Here is a 15,818-nt window from a genome sequence, read left to right as displayed (position 1 = left end):
TGGATAAAAGTCCTGCTATTCACCGAAATTAAACTAATACATTTGCTGGTGAAATGATCATTTCCACTGGGAGCCAATAGTGCCCAGAGTAGCTAACTCCGGTTTGCGCCCATTGACAAGCTGTCAAAGCAGGTTCGAAGTAAAGCTTGGTCATTGCTTTAGCACTAGTATCATGCTAGCTAACTGCTAGCTGTTAGCTAGCAAGACAAGTGGAGTTTCACTGTGGTATTTAGCTTCCAACAGTAATTTTATCTTAATAAAACATATAAATGAACGACTTCAAATGAAGGACACCGTGTTACAATACGTTAGATATATAGGAAATATCACCCTCCCTGCCTTGGTCTCCGGTGGCAAACGGTTATGGACCTCGTTCTAAGAAAAAGTCAGCTAGCGTTCCTGTCCAACGCGGTATCGAATCCCAGCCCATGCATTTCAATGTTTCCATTGCATTGATTTACATACCTCTAATAACCGAGCAGACACTTACCCGCTGGATTACAATCGTTTAAATGTCCATATAACACCCGACAGTCAAAACAATATCCCTTCCGCAATATTATTTCATATGACTACATGCGAATGTTGCCACGGCTGAAAACCGCCATAATGTAACGTGACTAAAGAAAATGATGAAAGCCGCTGCCGTCCCCTCTCGTCAGAAAGTGAGTACTGCATCCGCGTGTAAGGGGTATATCTATTTCGGCCAGGAGGGGTGCTGTGTCAAACATGAAAGAAAAACAAAATTTCATTGAAGTTCAAAATGACGATGAGGTTTATTACTTGTCACCTGTTATAACACTGCTGGAACTTTAAAGTTGCAGCACGATACTTCTAAAAAGTTATAATGCATTCAATATAGGTAATGCATGTTTTTTTTTCTTCCTAATCTTTTAGACGATACATATATTCACAAAATGCTGTCACAAGGTGCTTTCTAATCCCTTTAAAAATTATAAAATTAACGTCTCACTCAAATTACAAATGAGGGCACAGCTGTTACAAGGTCTAGTCTTGGGTAGTGTTGGACATGGAAACTCGTCGTTCTAGTGATAACAGTGCATGCATCTTCTCCCTTGTTTGGTCACAGGAATCAGAAACTTATTGACAAATAAACAACTTGTGTTTCAAAAGGCAACCAATGTTACATCGTTCATGGGATTCAATTCATCCATCACTTAAAAAAACATACTTAAAATAAGTGTTTCTTGGGGCTTCAACAAAAGTACAGACACGACAACAAGAGGGAGTAGAAACCAAAAATAAATGCACATTCTGAGCAGGTAAGAAGATTATGGACATGACTGCATCTACTGTGTTTCCATTTTGACAAAATCCCTAATAACACAGTTGACACCACTGACATACAAGACCACCATCCTGCACCACAGTACAGCATATCACTATCCAAGATATCAAATGCAGGCTACTGTACAGAAACCACATGCTATTGGTTAAATACTTTGTGTATTTAAAGAAGAGGTCTAACATATAAGATACAAGGATGATATTATAGATCCACAGTCTTTTCATAGAAGAGGGAAGTCAAAATCTAAACACAACTCCAGACCCTCTCTTTAAGGTTAGAAACGATTATTGAATCCTAAAGTTAGAATACAAGACAACTTCAAAAGAAACGGAAAAAGGAGTTAACAAAGTACTGGAATACAAAGAATAAGACCCATTATAGGATAACAATGACCTCCGTGTTCAACAGTTGTAACAGACAAAACGCTCGCTTCATTCTGCAAGGTCTCCCGGACGGCTGGAGCTTGTCAACGCCCCGAGCCGTGAGGAGCAGAGCAGAGCTGTGTCTCCTTCACCTCCCGAGCCGTGAGGAGCAGAGCAGTGTCTGTCTCCCTCACCACCCAATCGGCAGGAACATTCTCACCAGCACCACGGTTCAAATCCCCCTGTGCGCCGCAGGGCAGCCTTCCAGAGCAGGGAGAGGATGCCACAGCATATCTTCCCAAACGGTCCCCTAATTGTTGTTCCTGTGTCGCTTAGAAACCTCTGGCCCCGCGTCCATGACGACAGGCCTCTTCAGAGCCCATTGGTCGTGATGTCTCTGTCCGCCGGCCACTTCAGTCTCCGATTCGCTGCTGGAGCTGCCGCTGCTGCTGCTGCTGTGGCTGTCTCCGCCGTTGAACTTGCCCCCTCCCCCCCCCCGCTCCCTCCTCTTCGCCTCCGCCTCCCCCGGGGCCTCCCTCTGAGCGTGGGGGGGTTCGGGCCTGCGCTCCAGCCAGGACTCCAGGGGGGTGTACTGGAGGACCGGGGGCTGTGGCTGGGGGGGGTGGAGCTGGGGTTGCAGCTGTTGGAGCAGGGGCTGGTTCTGGTCGTGGAGGTGTTGATACTGCAGGTGGTGCTCGTGGTGGGGCAGGAACTGCTGCTGGTGGTGTGGCTGCTCCACCAGCTGCTGCTGGAGATGCTGCTGCTGGAGATGATGCTGTTGTTGATGGTGTTGATGGTGTTGATGGTGTTGATGGTGTTGATGGTGGTGGGGTATCTCCGGGTGCTGCTGGTGGTGGAGCAGGTCCAGGTGGTGGAGGTGGTGGAGATGGAGATGGTGGTGGTGGTTGCTGGATTCATCAGGACTGTGTTTGGGTTTCATCTTCAGAAACTTCTCAAATTTAATGGACGCCTTCTTGTTCACCACAAACCAGTCCTGAAAGAGAAAGACAACTCAGTATTCCACTGCACTGAAAGTACGGGACAAGGCAAAGATGGCTGTTGCTGACACAGTGCCTACCTGAGAATGGACAGAGTTGATGTGGTACTTAACGCCACTCTCAGAGTTAAACTCCTTGTTACAGATCAGGCACCGGTACTTCCCTGCCTCAAAGTCGCCCTGCAGGCACAGGGAGACAGGAAGACAGGGCAACAGGGAGACAAGTAAGAATGGGCTGGTCTGGGCCAAAAAAGAAAGCACAGAGACCAAGACTATGTTGTGCCTTCTACAACAACAACAGAAAGAAAAGGAATTCAAATGTCCAAAAGTTTCAAAGAGTCTGTTGGTGCAAGAGTTTGTACAGCAACAATCTCAACTGTCATCTCCCTGGCCAGGCCCAGACAGGCCGGGCCCAGACAGGCCGGGCCCAGACAGGCCGGGCCCAGACAGGCCGGGCCCAGACAGGCCGGGCCCAGACAGGCCGGGCCCAGACAGCTGAACAGAAGTAAAGGTGTGTGAGAGGAGGAGCGTACCCTGGTGCAGAGCCCCAGGTGAGCTTTGAGCCCGGACACACTGGTGTAGACACAGTCACAGCCCTGGAGGACAGGGCAATGTAGGATTATACAAGATTATTGTGTAGCATACAGAATATTTGAAAATACTGAATCCTTCCTGGTTGTGTGGCATTATGTAAATCATTGTGTGGTATACAGTAAATGTCATGTCTGTGTGTTATGTAGCAGACCCTCTTACCTGGTTGGGGCACTGAACCTTCCTCTGGAGCTTCACCTCGTTCTTCCACTTCCTCAGCACCTCCTGGCTGAACGACGGCAAGCCTGGGCGGGAGTACTTCAGCTGGGGAGACAACAGACCACTGAGGGGGGGGGGTGTGTGTGCCCAACCAACAGACCACTGAGGGTGTGTGTGTGTGTGTGACCAACAGACCATTGAGGGTGTGTGTTTGTGTGTGACCAACAGACCACTGAGGGTGTGTGTGTGTGTGTGACCAACAGACCACTGAGGGTGTGTGTGTGTGACCAACAGACCACTGAGGGTGTGTGTGTGTGCGTGTGACCAACAGACCACTGAGGGGTGCGTGTGTGTATGTGTTTGCATGAGTACTGTGGCTCCGCCTCACCTTCCGGTCGTCAGGTACGAGGTCTCGGAGGAACTTCTTCTTGGGCCAGTCCTTGGACAGCTCGTCGTTGGCGATCTCCTGCAGGTGAAACACGGCCACCTGGGCGGACTGGCGCTGCACGCGCCCGCTGTGGCTCCACTCTGCGTTGGGCTCCCGCTGGGCCTTCAGCCCCTCCTCATCCTCCTCCACCGGCTGGGGCACCTGGGGGGCACAGTAGGTCACACACACGCTGCCCCGACCAGGAGGGTCTTCCCTAACTCTGCTGGGTTACCTCTCACACCGTGTCAGGGTTAGGGAAGGTGTGTTATAGCTGTGATATGGAGGTATGATTAGCAGTGAAGGAGTGAGGTGTGCAATGTGGTGCTGGACTGACCGGAGCATGTTCAGACTTGAGGTGGTATTCCAGGCCAGCCTTGGACTTGTAGGCCTTGCCACAGTGACTGCAGTTTAACAGCAGCTTCTCCAGCTCTGACTCCTCCTTGCCACACTTCTTCATGTGGTACAGGTATCCCATAATGCTAGTGAAGCTGCCACTGCAGCCCTGCAAAGAGGAGACACAAGCGTCCCCACGGAGACACACCCGTCACCACGGAGACATGGGACACTTTGGAATGGAACTCAGAACCGTTCCAGACAGTCTGAATTCTCAAAACCAAGCTGTGCTAAGATATGGTTGGAGTACGAACCTCTTTGGAGCATTTTAATCGTCCGAGCCTCTTCAGAACCTTCCTCAGTTTCTCCTTCACCGAGTGGTCATCCAGAGCACTCCCATCCCCTGGAGAGGGCTGGCAACACAACAACCAGCACCCTTACACTGTATTCATTAAGCATACAGGTAGTACATACAGAAAATACAGAAGAAAGTCAAGGATCAGAATGGCACAGTTTTGATTATTAGGTTGAAGAGAAAGCTAGTAATATTCCCCTTCACTGGAGGCTGAGTGCAGCTCCCTCCTGATGGAGAGCGTTGTTCTTACCAAGTTGCTGTGGTCGGCCATGATGTGATACTTCATCCCAGTAGAAGACTTGAGCTGTTTCCCACAGTGCTGACAGGTGAAGGGGGTCTGAACAGCACAGGAACACACTCAGACACCACACAGTCCTGCACACTCCTGGCATACAGCCAAGGGGTTTTAACAACAGATTGTGACAACTCCCCAAATCTTAACAGAATAAGCTAAACCCCAGTTCCTCCACCTGCCAGTTGTCTATGCACAGGGCCAGGAGCCTCACCCTATTAACCCATTTGATGAATCTAGCGGACGATTTTGAACCAAAACAAACATACAAGTAGTGCATCTAGAAAGTGATTTCATGTTCTTACCAGCCGGCAGGACTCCATGTGCTTCTTCAATCCCTCCACAGTCTTCCTGCTCACGCTCTTACACTTGGGGCACGTCACTCGGCCTTTATCCAGGATCTGCAGCTGCCAGCGCTCCTCCTGGCTGCCTGGAAAACAACCACCGCTCACTGTCTGGCGAGCAGACAGCCCACCTAGCTACAGCCCACCTAGCTACAGCCCACCTAGCTACAGCCCACCTAGCTAAATTTGGTCTGTAAGTTGATTTATGTCAACAATTTTTTGTAATCATGTATCATTTCACTAGATAATAATATTTTCATAAATTGAGTAATAACTTTACGATCGTTCACATATTGTGTTTGAGGACCGACAATTACCTACCGTTAGCTTTTAGCTCATTTAGGGATGTGTTACAAGGGAAGCTAGCTGTAGCATTGTGAAACAGTCTTCTGATCTACTATTGTTGCCAGAATAAGATAAGAAAACAGGTTTCATGATCCCAAACTGAACTACCTGAAAAGCACTTTGGCTTCCCCTGTGGTTTTTTAAATGTGCTATATAAATAAAGTTGATTGATACCTCTAATTAAACAACAACATGCTGTCAGTCTGTAGGGCTGTGAGATTGTGGGTTTCTAGAGGGCTTGAGGAAGGAGCTCCACAGGGCATCCCAGACACGGTGGTTCATCCACAGCTCATACCTGGAGGGTAGACAGGAGGCTCCTTCTTGGTTGAGAAGGAGATGGGAGTCTTGTTCTTGGGTTCCTCTGAAGACTGGGATGGCGTTGGGCTGGCCTGGGAGAAGCTGCCACTAACCAGGCTGTTCTGGGAAAAGCCAGCAGCACCAGGAATGTTCTGGACGTAACCACTGGCAACCGGAGCTGGAACTATCATGAACAGGAAAACACATTTAGTAGAACAGTTAAATAAGAAGGCCAGAAAAACAACTTATGAGGCACTGCAACCTTGCTGGGACAAACCTTGAATTATATATATATATATATATATATATATATATATATATATATATATATATATATATATATATATATATATATATATATATATATATATATATATATATATATATATATATATATATATATATATATATATATATATATATATATATACTTATTTTAATGCTGTGTTCATTTAGCAGATGTTTTTATCCAGAGCGACATACAGCACAGGGAGGATTCTAACCTGTGACCTCCTGATCACATGCTCTGCCACAGAGTTAAACCCTTCCCCAAATGGAAGAGGTTTTCAGAGAAGATGAAATGAGTAACTAACCATTCAGTCTCACTTCAGGAGCGAAGCTAGTGACAGGTGCCGATCTTTCCATTTCTACTCTCGGCATTTTCTTCATGATGAAATCTGAGAGACAACAGGACAGGTTAGTTTGCAGTCGAGTCGTTCTGAAGGGTGTGAGGACCTTCCCCATAGTCTACAGCCCCCCTTCCCTTCACTGCCTTCTGTACCCATCATACCATACCCAGAGGGTGACTGATGAACCTGTACAGTAAGGAAGGTGCAGGACTGGGTAATGACTGATGAACCTGTACAGTAAGGAAGGTGCAGGACTGGGTAATGACTGATGAACCTGTACAGTAAGGAAGGTGCAGGACTGGGTAATGACTGATGAACCTGTACAGTAAGGAAGGTGCAGGACTGGGTAATGACTGATGAACCTGTACAGTAAGGAAGGTGCAGGACTGGGTAATGACTGATGAACCTGTACAGTAAGGAAGGTGCAGGACTGGGTAATGATGCAGTAAATCATACCGTTCCTCCAGGCCTGGTCCTGCCCCCTGTCTCTCCCCTGGTCCAGGTGGGGGACAGGGCCAGGGATGGGGCCGGGGCCCAGGCTGAGGCTGGAACTGAGGCCAGGGCTGGGCCAGCAGTCTTTAGCCACCAGCCTAGGGGGCATCCTGGTCAGGGGCGGTGCAAAACCCCCCTCCATCCCATTGGCCAGGCTGGATGACATCACAGAGCAACAGGAAGGGTCAGGGACAGGGTAGCCTACACCCACGGGGCCTGGAGTAACATTCTGCAGGTCTTCGTACCTGAAGGAGAAAGTTACGCTGAAATCTGGATACATACACATGCAATATGCTCGTCCAGGGAGATGAACAATGGTTTGTCTGTAAGCAACAGTAAAAGAGAAAGCCGTTATGGTGAACTATATGACCATGTGCAGTGGTCGTCTTATGGACAACTCTACTATAGGTAGGGTTTCCATGAGATGTGTGTTATTCTTCCAGTCTGAGCTGTTTACAGAGAGAGGACATGGCTGTTTACCTTTTCCTCCCATAAGTCCGTTTCATCTTCTGAGCTTCGAGGGCTTGAGCCTCGTCATTCTGAAACACGTGCAGAACAGTAACACAGTCTGGCACGGCGTGCAGCTACACAGGCTGCAGCTACACAGGCTGCAGATACACAGGCTGCAGATACACAGGCTGCAGATACACAGGCAAAACAGAGCAATGCTGCTGGGAGACCAGTGCATCTCCAGGCTGGTTAGAGTTGTGAACAGAAGCAGGTGTTTATGGCCTGTCTGCTCCCAGCTCCTCAGGGAGGGTCGTGCGAAGAGTAGGACTACACATTGGAGGACACTGACGCACGCTGACTAGACAGACTGATAGTGTACTAAAGATGCCGTAAACACAGCCAGAACACAGTTTAGATCTGAAACACAGTGTTGTATTGAAGACAGTTACACCCAAAATAGACAATGCTGTATTAGACACACAGTAGCTTAATTAAGCCCAGAGTATCTGAATTAAGCCCATAGTAGCTGTATCAAGGCTCACCCGGGGAAGTCCGATTACACTCATCTCAAACGACCTTTCAGGCATGCGCTGGACAACTGTTGAACAAACAATAACAGCCCCCGATATTCAGTCACTGTACAAGTTCAACTAAAGCATTGTTAATCATTCATAATAACGTCTTCAACAATAAATATGCATAAATGCAGTAATAATGTAATGTATTCACTTTGCTGATGCCGCTAACCTAAGTGACACGCGGATGAGAATCTGCGACCTCGTGATCTGTAGTAAAAATGCTCTAACCACTGAGCTACCTGCCTCACCTACCTGGATACGGAACGCTGCTCCTCTGTTGAGGCGGAGCGCTCTTCCTCTTCCTGGGAACGTACGAAGGCGACATGCCTCCCATGTAAGCGGGGTCCATGGCTGGAGTGGAGACTCAATCAGAGCTGCACAACCGGACGGAAAGATAGCCTGGGTTAGCCAAGAGTTTGGCCTTCAGGTATCAAGCTATCAAGGATGAAGCCTCCATTTCAGGGGTATACTATTATTTGGTATGGAACGATGGGTTATTTTAGTTTCGATAAGGGCATGCAACTATGATTGCAATTTCTTCACTTTACAGATTATTTGCTATGGACTTCTAGCATTGTAGGCCACTGTAGCCTGTCCTGATGTCCACATACAATTAAGACAACCTACAGACCCGTACATGAATTAAAGATGGGCAGGAAAGTGTACACAACTTGTAGCCAGATCAAGTCCTCGTGCTGTTCGTCTCGAAGGAGCAGACCTGTACTTTACTGGGTTTGTGGTGTTACAGCGGTGTATTCAGCAAAAGCCACCGTCATTGTCCGCGGATGGCCTCGCGAAAAAAGGGGGACGTTTGCAGACCGCCGACGCGTACGGTAAATCACTCTGCATGCGGCGACGTAAAATGTACCGTTGTCCTGAATTCTTCACATAACACACACAGGCGCACTCACAAATATCCTAAACCCACAACTGACTTGGTTTGTAACAGTTACTGTGAAATATGTACCCGTAGCATACCGAGTACCCTCCCCTTAGCAAGGTTAGCTAGTCTGCTCTGTATCTTCACCGATCACTTCCCTTTTGCCTTTACCCCGGCAATGATCCACCGAACCAGCCGTGGTTTTCGCGAGGCCAACGGTAGACGTGTTAGAAAACAACAGAACGTCAACAATAGTATGTTAAAAATATGGAGTCATTCTCCATAAAAACACCAACAATTCTCCATACCCCTAATCATAATTACTTCATTTGCGAAACGCCCTCTTAGCAGCGAGAACAAATGAGGATGGCATCTAGTTCACGCCGTCTATAAAAGGGGCGGTTCCTCGCGCACAACCAGCGCAAACAGGTTTTAAGGGGAGGCCTCTTGAACAGATTACAGATCAGTAGTTAATCTCAACTCTCTTCATCTTGTTAACCAGATGTGCTATACTTTTAACTGATCCTGAGACAGCATCTAATGTATGTATGTATATATATATATATATATATATATATATATATATATATATATATATATATATATGTATATATATATATTTATTAGTGCTGTCAAACGACTAAAATATTTAATCGCGATTAATCGCATTAATGTCACAGTTAACTCGCGATTAATCGCAATGAATCCCACATTTTTATCTACTCTAAATGTTCATTGATTTCTTTTTGTCCCATTATTTTTTATAATTTTGATGCTCTTATCAACATGGAAAAGTGAATCGGATTGCTATGTGCAAATATTTTTTTTTAATTGAAAACAACATTGCAATTGCCTGGCTTTGAGGAAGGGGTGGAGAATTCGTATCAGCTGTGTGCTTGGACATCAAGTGGTATTTCAGACTGGACGTGCTACGATTATAACAGATGTGGTATTTCAAGCTCCGACAGAGGTATCCCTTCCGACCGGGTCTCGAACCGACCACCCATGACATTCCAAGCGCCACCACTACCAACTACGCTAACGAAAAGCTAGAAATTTATGACGCGGGTGGCCCTTTAAATAATTGAGGAGTGAGTTTCACCACACACCGGCTACACCATGATAGCTCAGTTCACAACGACAAAACACACAGATCACTTTGGACTTGTCAATGGAACCATTTGGCAACTTTTTAATAGTAAATGTTCCATTCAGAATTTTGATGGCATCCATTTTGATGTCTCGCGCTCACCATCCACTCAAATCGTAACGTTAGCCTACTACTAGCCCAAACAAGTATGTGCGGCGTGCTTGTTGTTTTGTTTCTGGTCTAGCTAGATCCGGTGTGGTGTTGTAGTTTTTCCAACGTCAGTAGGAAAAGCTGCAACAGCATGTGAAAAAAAAATCGAAAATTTGCTTGGCCCAAAAGAACGTTATATATAACGTATATATATATATATATAAAATCATCTTCAGCATCATAAAAATTGTTCCATTTTCATTTAGTAATTTTTGGAGGGAGCGAATGGTGATAAAATAGCTATGTAATGTGCACGCTTCAACAGTCTGTCAAAAGTAAAGTCCATTATGAAACTACGGTGGCTGAAAAGTGCGAATGAATCCTAAAAGACGAGTAGGAATAAACAATAAGCTTATTCACCTATGAGGTATTTGGTACAGTGTGGGCCTGTGTAGGTAGACAGAGCTTCATAGAACTGCCTCATGCTCCTAGACCAACTATTCCCAACCTGTGGGCTGATGACCACTAGGGTGATTCAGGGGGCCGCCAAACCAATGAAAAACTAAACTATGAAACATTTATAAATATTTAAATATTTATATATAGCCTCCTGATAAATTATTATTACAATTATTAAACTTAAATGTCCGCGTTATCTTGCATACGCCCACTTCCATTGGCTATATGCTCACAACAGTGATATTTCCGGGGGGAAATAGGCCAGGTCTAGAACTTCCAGTTAGACGTTAGAAAGTTTTAATAACCAGAACAGGTTATGTTAACCCTATTGCTCTCTTAACCCTACACTCAGATTGTGCGGCTTCTCTTTTTTTTTTCATTGACAAGTTGCCCTTAGGGCGGTCTTTCCCATTTCTATATCTTAGTTAGAAACTGAGAAAGACATCTTAGCCTACATTATATTATCATAGGGAACAAATATAACAGACCATTTATGTATGTGTTACATAATTAACGACTAGCAAGCAAGCTGAGTAGCCTACATGTCGCTAAAATTTCTAAGCCTATAGCCTAGCTACTGTAATTGTCTTGTTAGCTAGAGGCAGCTAGCCTAGTTAGCTCTAACGTTAGGCCTATATGGTCATCCACACAATGAGTATAACTGGGTAAAGCAATATCTACAGGTCAACATAATACATGTTTTGGTTATTAAAAGTCACGTTTTTAACTTCACCAGGAATTAGAAACCAAAAGCCTTTAAATTGGAAATAATATGTTAGGGTAGCTGTTTCTAAAGGGTGACTGGTTATATCCTTGCCGTCTGGGGCCCAGACTGTAGTGCAACAGAATGAAAAACTAGGTAGTTCAGACTGAGGTTACGTATGCTGGTTCCACTGGGGGTGATCGCGAGCGAGTGCATGCTGAATGGGAGTCTATAGAGCCAAATGGCAGAATTTGTCTCTTTCGCCTGATTGTCGTTGAGAAATCTCAGATTTGATTTTAGTTTTTGCATGTTCAACATGGATTATAGGTAAAAAGTTGAATGAACGAGTCCTTTCGATTTCTTACAGGGGAAGTTGTTGTTGCCCATAACACTAGCATTCTGCTAATGAATACTGATTGGTTAGTGAAGGACTGACTACGACCAGAGATTCCGCTTGATGGTATCCGAAGCGGAATCAGAATGTCAGTAGGGTGACGTTGTCATACTCATAATTCTAGTCAGAATATGAGTCTGAAAACTCTCCGTTGGGCTGTGACTATTGGGCGTTTTTCAAACGAACTCGTAAAACAAATGCCTCTTCGCTCAATTGGATAGACCTACAACCAGAATCAATCAGACGTATTATGTTGTTTGTTGATAACGAATTCAACCCACGGGCTCTTTCGTGATGTTGTTGATTACGTTACTGTTGATCATCTGTCCATCATCGTATAAAGCCCGCCCTGGCAATTTCATTGGTCCACCCAGATCCTGGTTTTATATAGTTGTTCCCAATACAAGACCCTCCAGACCAAACTCCCCGACCAATTTTTTTTTGTCTGCGGGCGAAGTTGGGCTGGCAGCCAGGCTAGAATGTCAGAGCATTAGCAACATTCAACAAAACCCTTTCTAGTATGTGTATTGACAAGGAGAGCCTAACCTGTCAGCTGTGTTGTCTCTGATAATATAAAAAGAAATTAATTTGTTATCCAGTGAAATTAGTGATTTATTAGCAATGGGGTTTAACACTTTTGCAAGGCACTAGCCTATATCAATGTCACATTCTCATTGGGGGCTGAGCCCCCTAAAGGTCTGATCCTAGAATGCGGGCACGAACAGGGCAGGAGCGAGGGGTTGTGGTCTTAATTAGTTAGTTAGTTTACTAACTGTCACTTTAGAATGAAAGTGAAAGTGAAAATTTGAAACAAATTGCTTCGACACTCTTCACTGTAAAGCCTACCTCCTCCATTCTGTCTTCTGGTAGCGAACAAAGCACATATTCAACTATCGAGTAAGAATACCATTTTATTATTCTTTTAAAACTAGGCTATAATCTTATTTTTTTTGATAATAACCTGCTTATAACTGTTGGTGATATAGCACAGTGTTCAGTTGGTAGATTCTGCAGATAAACTGGTATTAACATAAAACATTTTGAGATAAGCGCTTAAATATATTGCAACGCAGTATGCTCGTTTAATGATACTTGGGGTGCAAAAGACAGGGAACACTGTATCTAGCTAACAAACACATTTACATTTATTCATTTACGCTTTTATCCAAAGCGACTTCCAAGAGAGAGCTTTACAAAAATGCATATGATCATAACAACAAGATAGACCCAAACATTGCGGGTAGCCAAAACATGAAGCCAAATAAGTGCCCAATTGAAGAACCATAAGAGCATGTAGTTAAACAAGTTACAATTAAACAAAATGAACCTCAAAAGTACAAGAGTGTACCTGTAGAAAAGCAAGCAACAAAACACAGGTGGGTTATAGTGAAAGTGAAAGAACAACATTTTTATTTTTGATGAGATGTATTATTACAGAAGCATTTTCTTTCTCATACGCAGAGAATACAACTTTTCGATACGTAAGGGATTTCAAGGATGAAATTCTTGTCTGTAGTGACGGGTGAAACGCTACAGTGTCACCAGGAGATCAACCGACATCTCAGCACGATGGGCTGGACGGAAGTGTTTTACCCCGCAGACAGTGACGTTATGGTGGTTTACTGTCCCGTTGTGTCTCGGCTGGGGACTGACATTCAGGCAGCTCTGGAAAAAATTCAATGTAAATAATAAACATTTAGTTGCCTATAGTTCATCTTTCCAATCAGGTTTATATTATTGATCTATGTGCTTTACTATGCTAAAATATATATATATATGTCTCCCTCTATATTTTTGCTCCCCTTCATCTCTCTCCTTCTATCTCTCCCCCCTCCCCCCTACAGCTGGTATCCCTGTCATCCTGGTGGTCCTGCATCACACCTTCAGTCCAGCCTTCTGTGTTCCAGACAGCAGTAGACATGCCACCCAGGCGGTGTCCATGACTGTGGACATGTTGTTCCATCAGACGTGCGGGCTGCTGAGGTGCTCCACCAACAACATAGCAATTGAAGCCATTTTGAATTGGGTACAGTAAAGATAATTAAATTAATTGATTTATCTTACAGTGTTATTTCCTGAAAATGCCAGAGGTGCTAACTAACATACAGTATAACAGTACAATTGTTATTTCATTTTAATACTGACCAAGATCAGTGCTTTTAAAAAGAGTGACAAAACTAACTCAAAATATTGATGTGTTGTGGTTGTAAATATTAAATGTATAAGGATAAATGTTTTTCTTTATTCTTTTTCCCAGTACAAGATCAACAATGCCTCAAAAAATCATCTCATTCAACGTAGGTTGTTATTACCTCATGCTGTGATTGTTACCCATTGTAGAAGTAATCATCTAACATAACAAGATGTGATTTAACAGTAATGTTATTATGCATTACAGTAATTAAAGCCTTGCCTGCAGTATAAAGTAATACAGCCCTAGTAAACCCTAACTCTAAAGTCATGAGCAGTTTCTGACACACTGTCTTGATAATAAGCGCTTCCCTTTTGTTTTACAGTGTTCCAGGTCCACAAAAGTGAAATCTACTTCGCACTGTTCTTGTTGTTGCTGCTAATTTTTGGGGTCATAATGGTGAGAAACTCTTCTAGATGATGTGGGGCACCCACAGAGGCTCACCTATAGGTTAGAAACACTCCCAGGTCCTCTGCTGCATTACTCCCTCTCTACCTTGAAATGTCAATGAGCATGAAAATGATCTAAAAACAACCTTTAAAAACAACTTTAAAAAAGGCTTTTTACCGACCAAACATTGTATTCACATTTTTACCACAGTTTAACAGCTTTGAATTGTGTTTAGTGGGTACAATAATATGTTTGGTAAATTACATGATAGTACAAGACCACACATAGGAGTGTAACTATGGGTTGAAAAAAAATAAAATTAATGAACATAAAACATGAATTAATTAATTTATGAATGTATTTCTTTTTTCAGATGTATAGTGACTATTTTCATCAGTAAGTTAGCTAAATGTTGTCCAATTTATTGAATTAATTTGATGCTTACAAATATGATACACACAAAAAACACACACTCAAGACATAGATAAAATACATCTGTTTACGTTTAGGTCACACAATGGGCGTCAGCAGCATTTTGAGAGTGGGGGGACATTTTGCTGTTTGGGGGTTTCGCCCCCAAAATGTTTTAAGATGTAGATGCAATTTCCCGCATTCTGGTGCATTTACCACAACTATAACTACCGTAGTTGTTATGCTTTTAATGCGTAATTAATGCTGTGATTTTATATGATGTACCTGTTTTATGTTTATTTTAATCATGTACAGTGACTTTGAATACCTTTAAAAGCGCTATATAAATAACATGTATTATTATTATTATTATTATTATTACATATACTGAGGGCCTGGACTTGCAAATATTTTGAAAACTAAACTTCCCAATAAGCAATGGGACATCTTCAACTACCTGTCACCTTTCAGCACTCACCTCAGCAACAGAGCTGTCTGCACTGCCCCTGCATGCTGCCCCTGCCTCGGACGCCCAAAAAAGTTTTAGCAACCTTAAGGTTGAAGAAAGGAAAAAGCCTTTATTTCAGAATTGTCTTCCAAATTGCCTTGTTTAATTTGGAAGACAATTCTGAAATAAAGGCTTTTTCTTTCTTCTTTGTATTCAGTCGTTAGTAGTAGTAGTTATTTTCAAACTAGCATGTTAGCTAAGGTCAACTCCAGATTAGCTCACGGTTGTTATGGCAATATAGCCTAAAAAAACACACCAGCAATTTATTTTGTAGCTACTTGGAAAAAACATCCTTGTCATCTCTTTCTGAATGAAACAGAAGCCTAGGTCTGAACACGGCCAAAAGCACAATATATTTCAGACCCAGATTAAGAAATCAACAAATGCTGTTCCACTTGTAATGGGTAAATAAAGTATGCTATTGCCTAGTGCTAGATGTAGGTAAAAAGCTTGCTTATCTAGCTAGCTATAATCATAATGTTTGCAGAAGGATCTTTGTGACTTAACTAATGCTATTATAGTCAGAGAGTGTCTCATAAGGGTGCTTTGGCCACTGTAGCGAAAACTTGGGAAACTCTGACTTACTTCTTCCTCAAAATAAACCTCCTTATGTCCATTTTGTCTGTGGAACAGTAATTTCTGAAGTGCTAGCTGCAAGTGCGATATGCGTCTATTAAAGAGT

At 43.7% G+C, this 15,818-nt stretch overlaps 1 protein-coding gene and 1 long non-coding RNA gene across 6 annotated transcripts; one reads left to right on the top strand and one right to left on the bottom strand.

The window, feature by feature from the left end:
• Window positions 1–746: 746 nt before the first annotated feature.
• Window positions 747–9,217, bottom strand: znf512 (zinc finger protein 512). Of its 2 annotated transcripts, none has more exons than XM_084699695.1 (16): window positions 8,598–9,217; window positions 8,213–8,334; window positions 7,925–7,980; window positions 7,413–7,471; window positions 6,897–7,177; window positions 6,405–6,488; window positions 5,810–5,995; window positions 5,131–5,255; window positions 4,784–4,870; window positions 4,493–4,591; window positions 4,180–4,347; window positions 3,807–4,007; window positions 3,422–3,523; window positions 3,202–3,264; window positions 2,750–2,848; window positions 747–2,665 (listed from the first exon to the last, which is right to left on the bottom strand). In XM_084699695.1, exons 2-16 carry the CDS (start codon window positions 8,307–8,309, stop codon window positions 1,982–1,984), a joined length of 2,391 nt encoding a protein of 796 aa, XP_084555821.1. In that variant the 5' UTR covers window positions 8,310–8,334; window positions 8,598–9,217; the 3' UTR covers window positions 747–1,981. The 2 variants fall into 2 exon arrangements, with proteins under 2 accessions (XP_084555821.1, XP_084555822.1); XM_084699696.1 differs by having other exon boundaries at window positions 6,897–7,087.
• Window positions 8,274–15,174, top strand: LOC146287553 (uncharacterized). 4 transcript variants are annotated; one of them, XR_014758446.1, is made up of 5 exons: window positions 8,274–8,387; window positions 13,098–13,317; window positions 13,481–13,662; window positions 13,894–13,933; window positions 14,153–15,174. It is a non-coding gene; the product is annotated as an uncharacterized LOC146287553 (long non-coding RNA). The 4 variants fall into 4 exon arrangements; XR_014758445.1 differs by lacking the exon at window positions 8,274–8,387 and adding an exon at window positions 12,223–12,533; XR_014758447.1 differs by lacking the exon at window positions 8,274–8,387 and adding an exon at window positions 12,508–12,533 and having other exon boundaries at window positions 13,153–13,317.
• The last annotated feature ends 644 nt before the right edge of the window (window positions 15,175–15,818 follow it).

The sequence above is a fragment of the Hypomesus nipponensis genome, chromosome 6 (assembly GCF_054491055.1).
Source record: "Hypomesus nipponensis isolate SF chromosome 6, ASM5449105v1, whole genome shotgun sequence".
NCBI classification, from domain to species: domain Eukaryota; kingdom Metazoa; phylum Chordata; class Actinopteri; order Osmeriformes; family Osmeridae; genus Hypomesus; species Hypomesus nipponensis.
The sequence above is the reverse complement of the archived record's forward strand: the minus strand, read 5'-3'. Positions and strand labels throughout refer to the sequence as shown.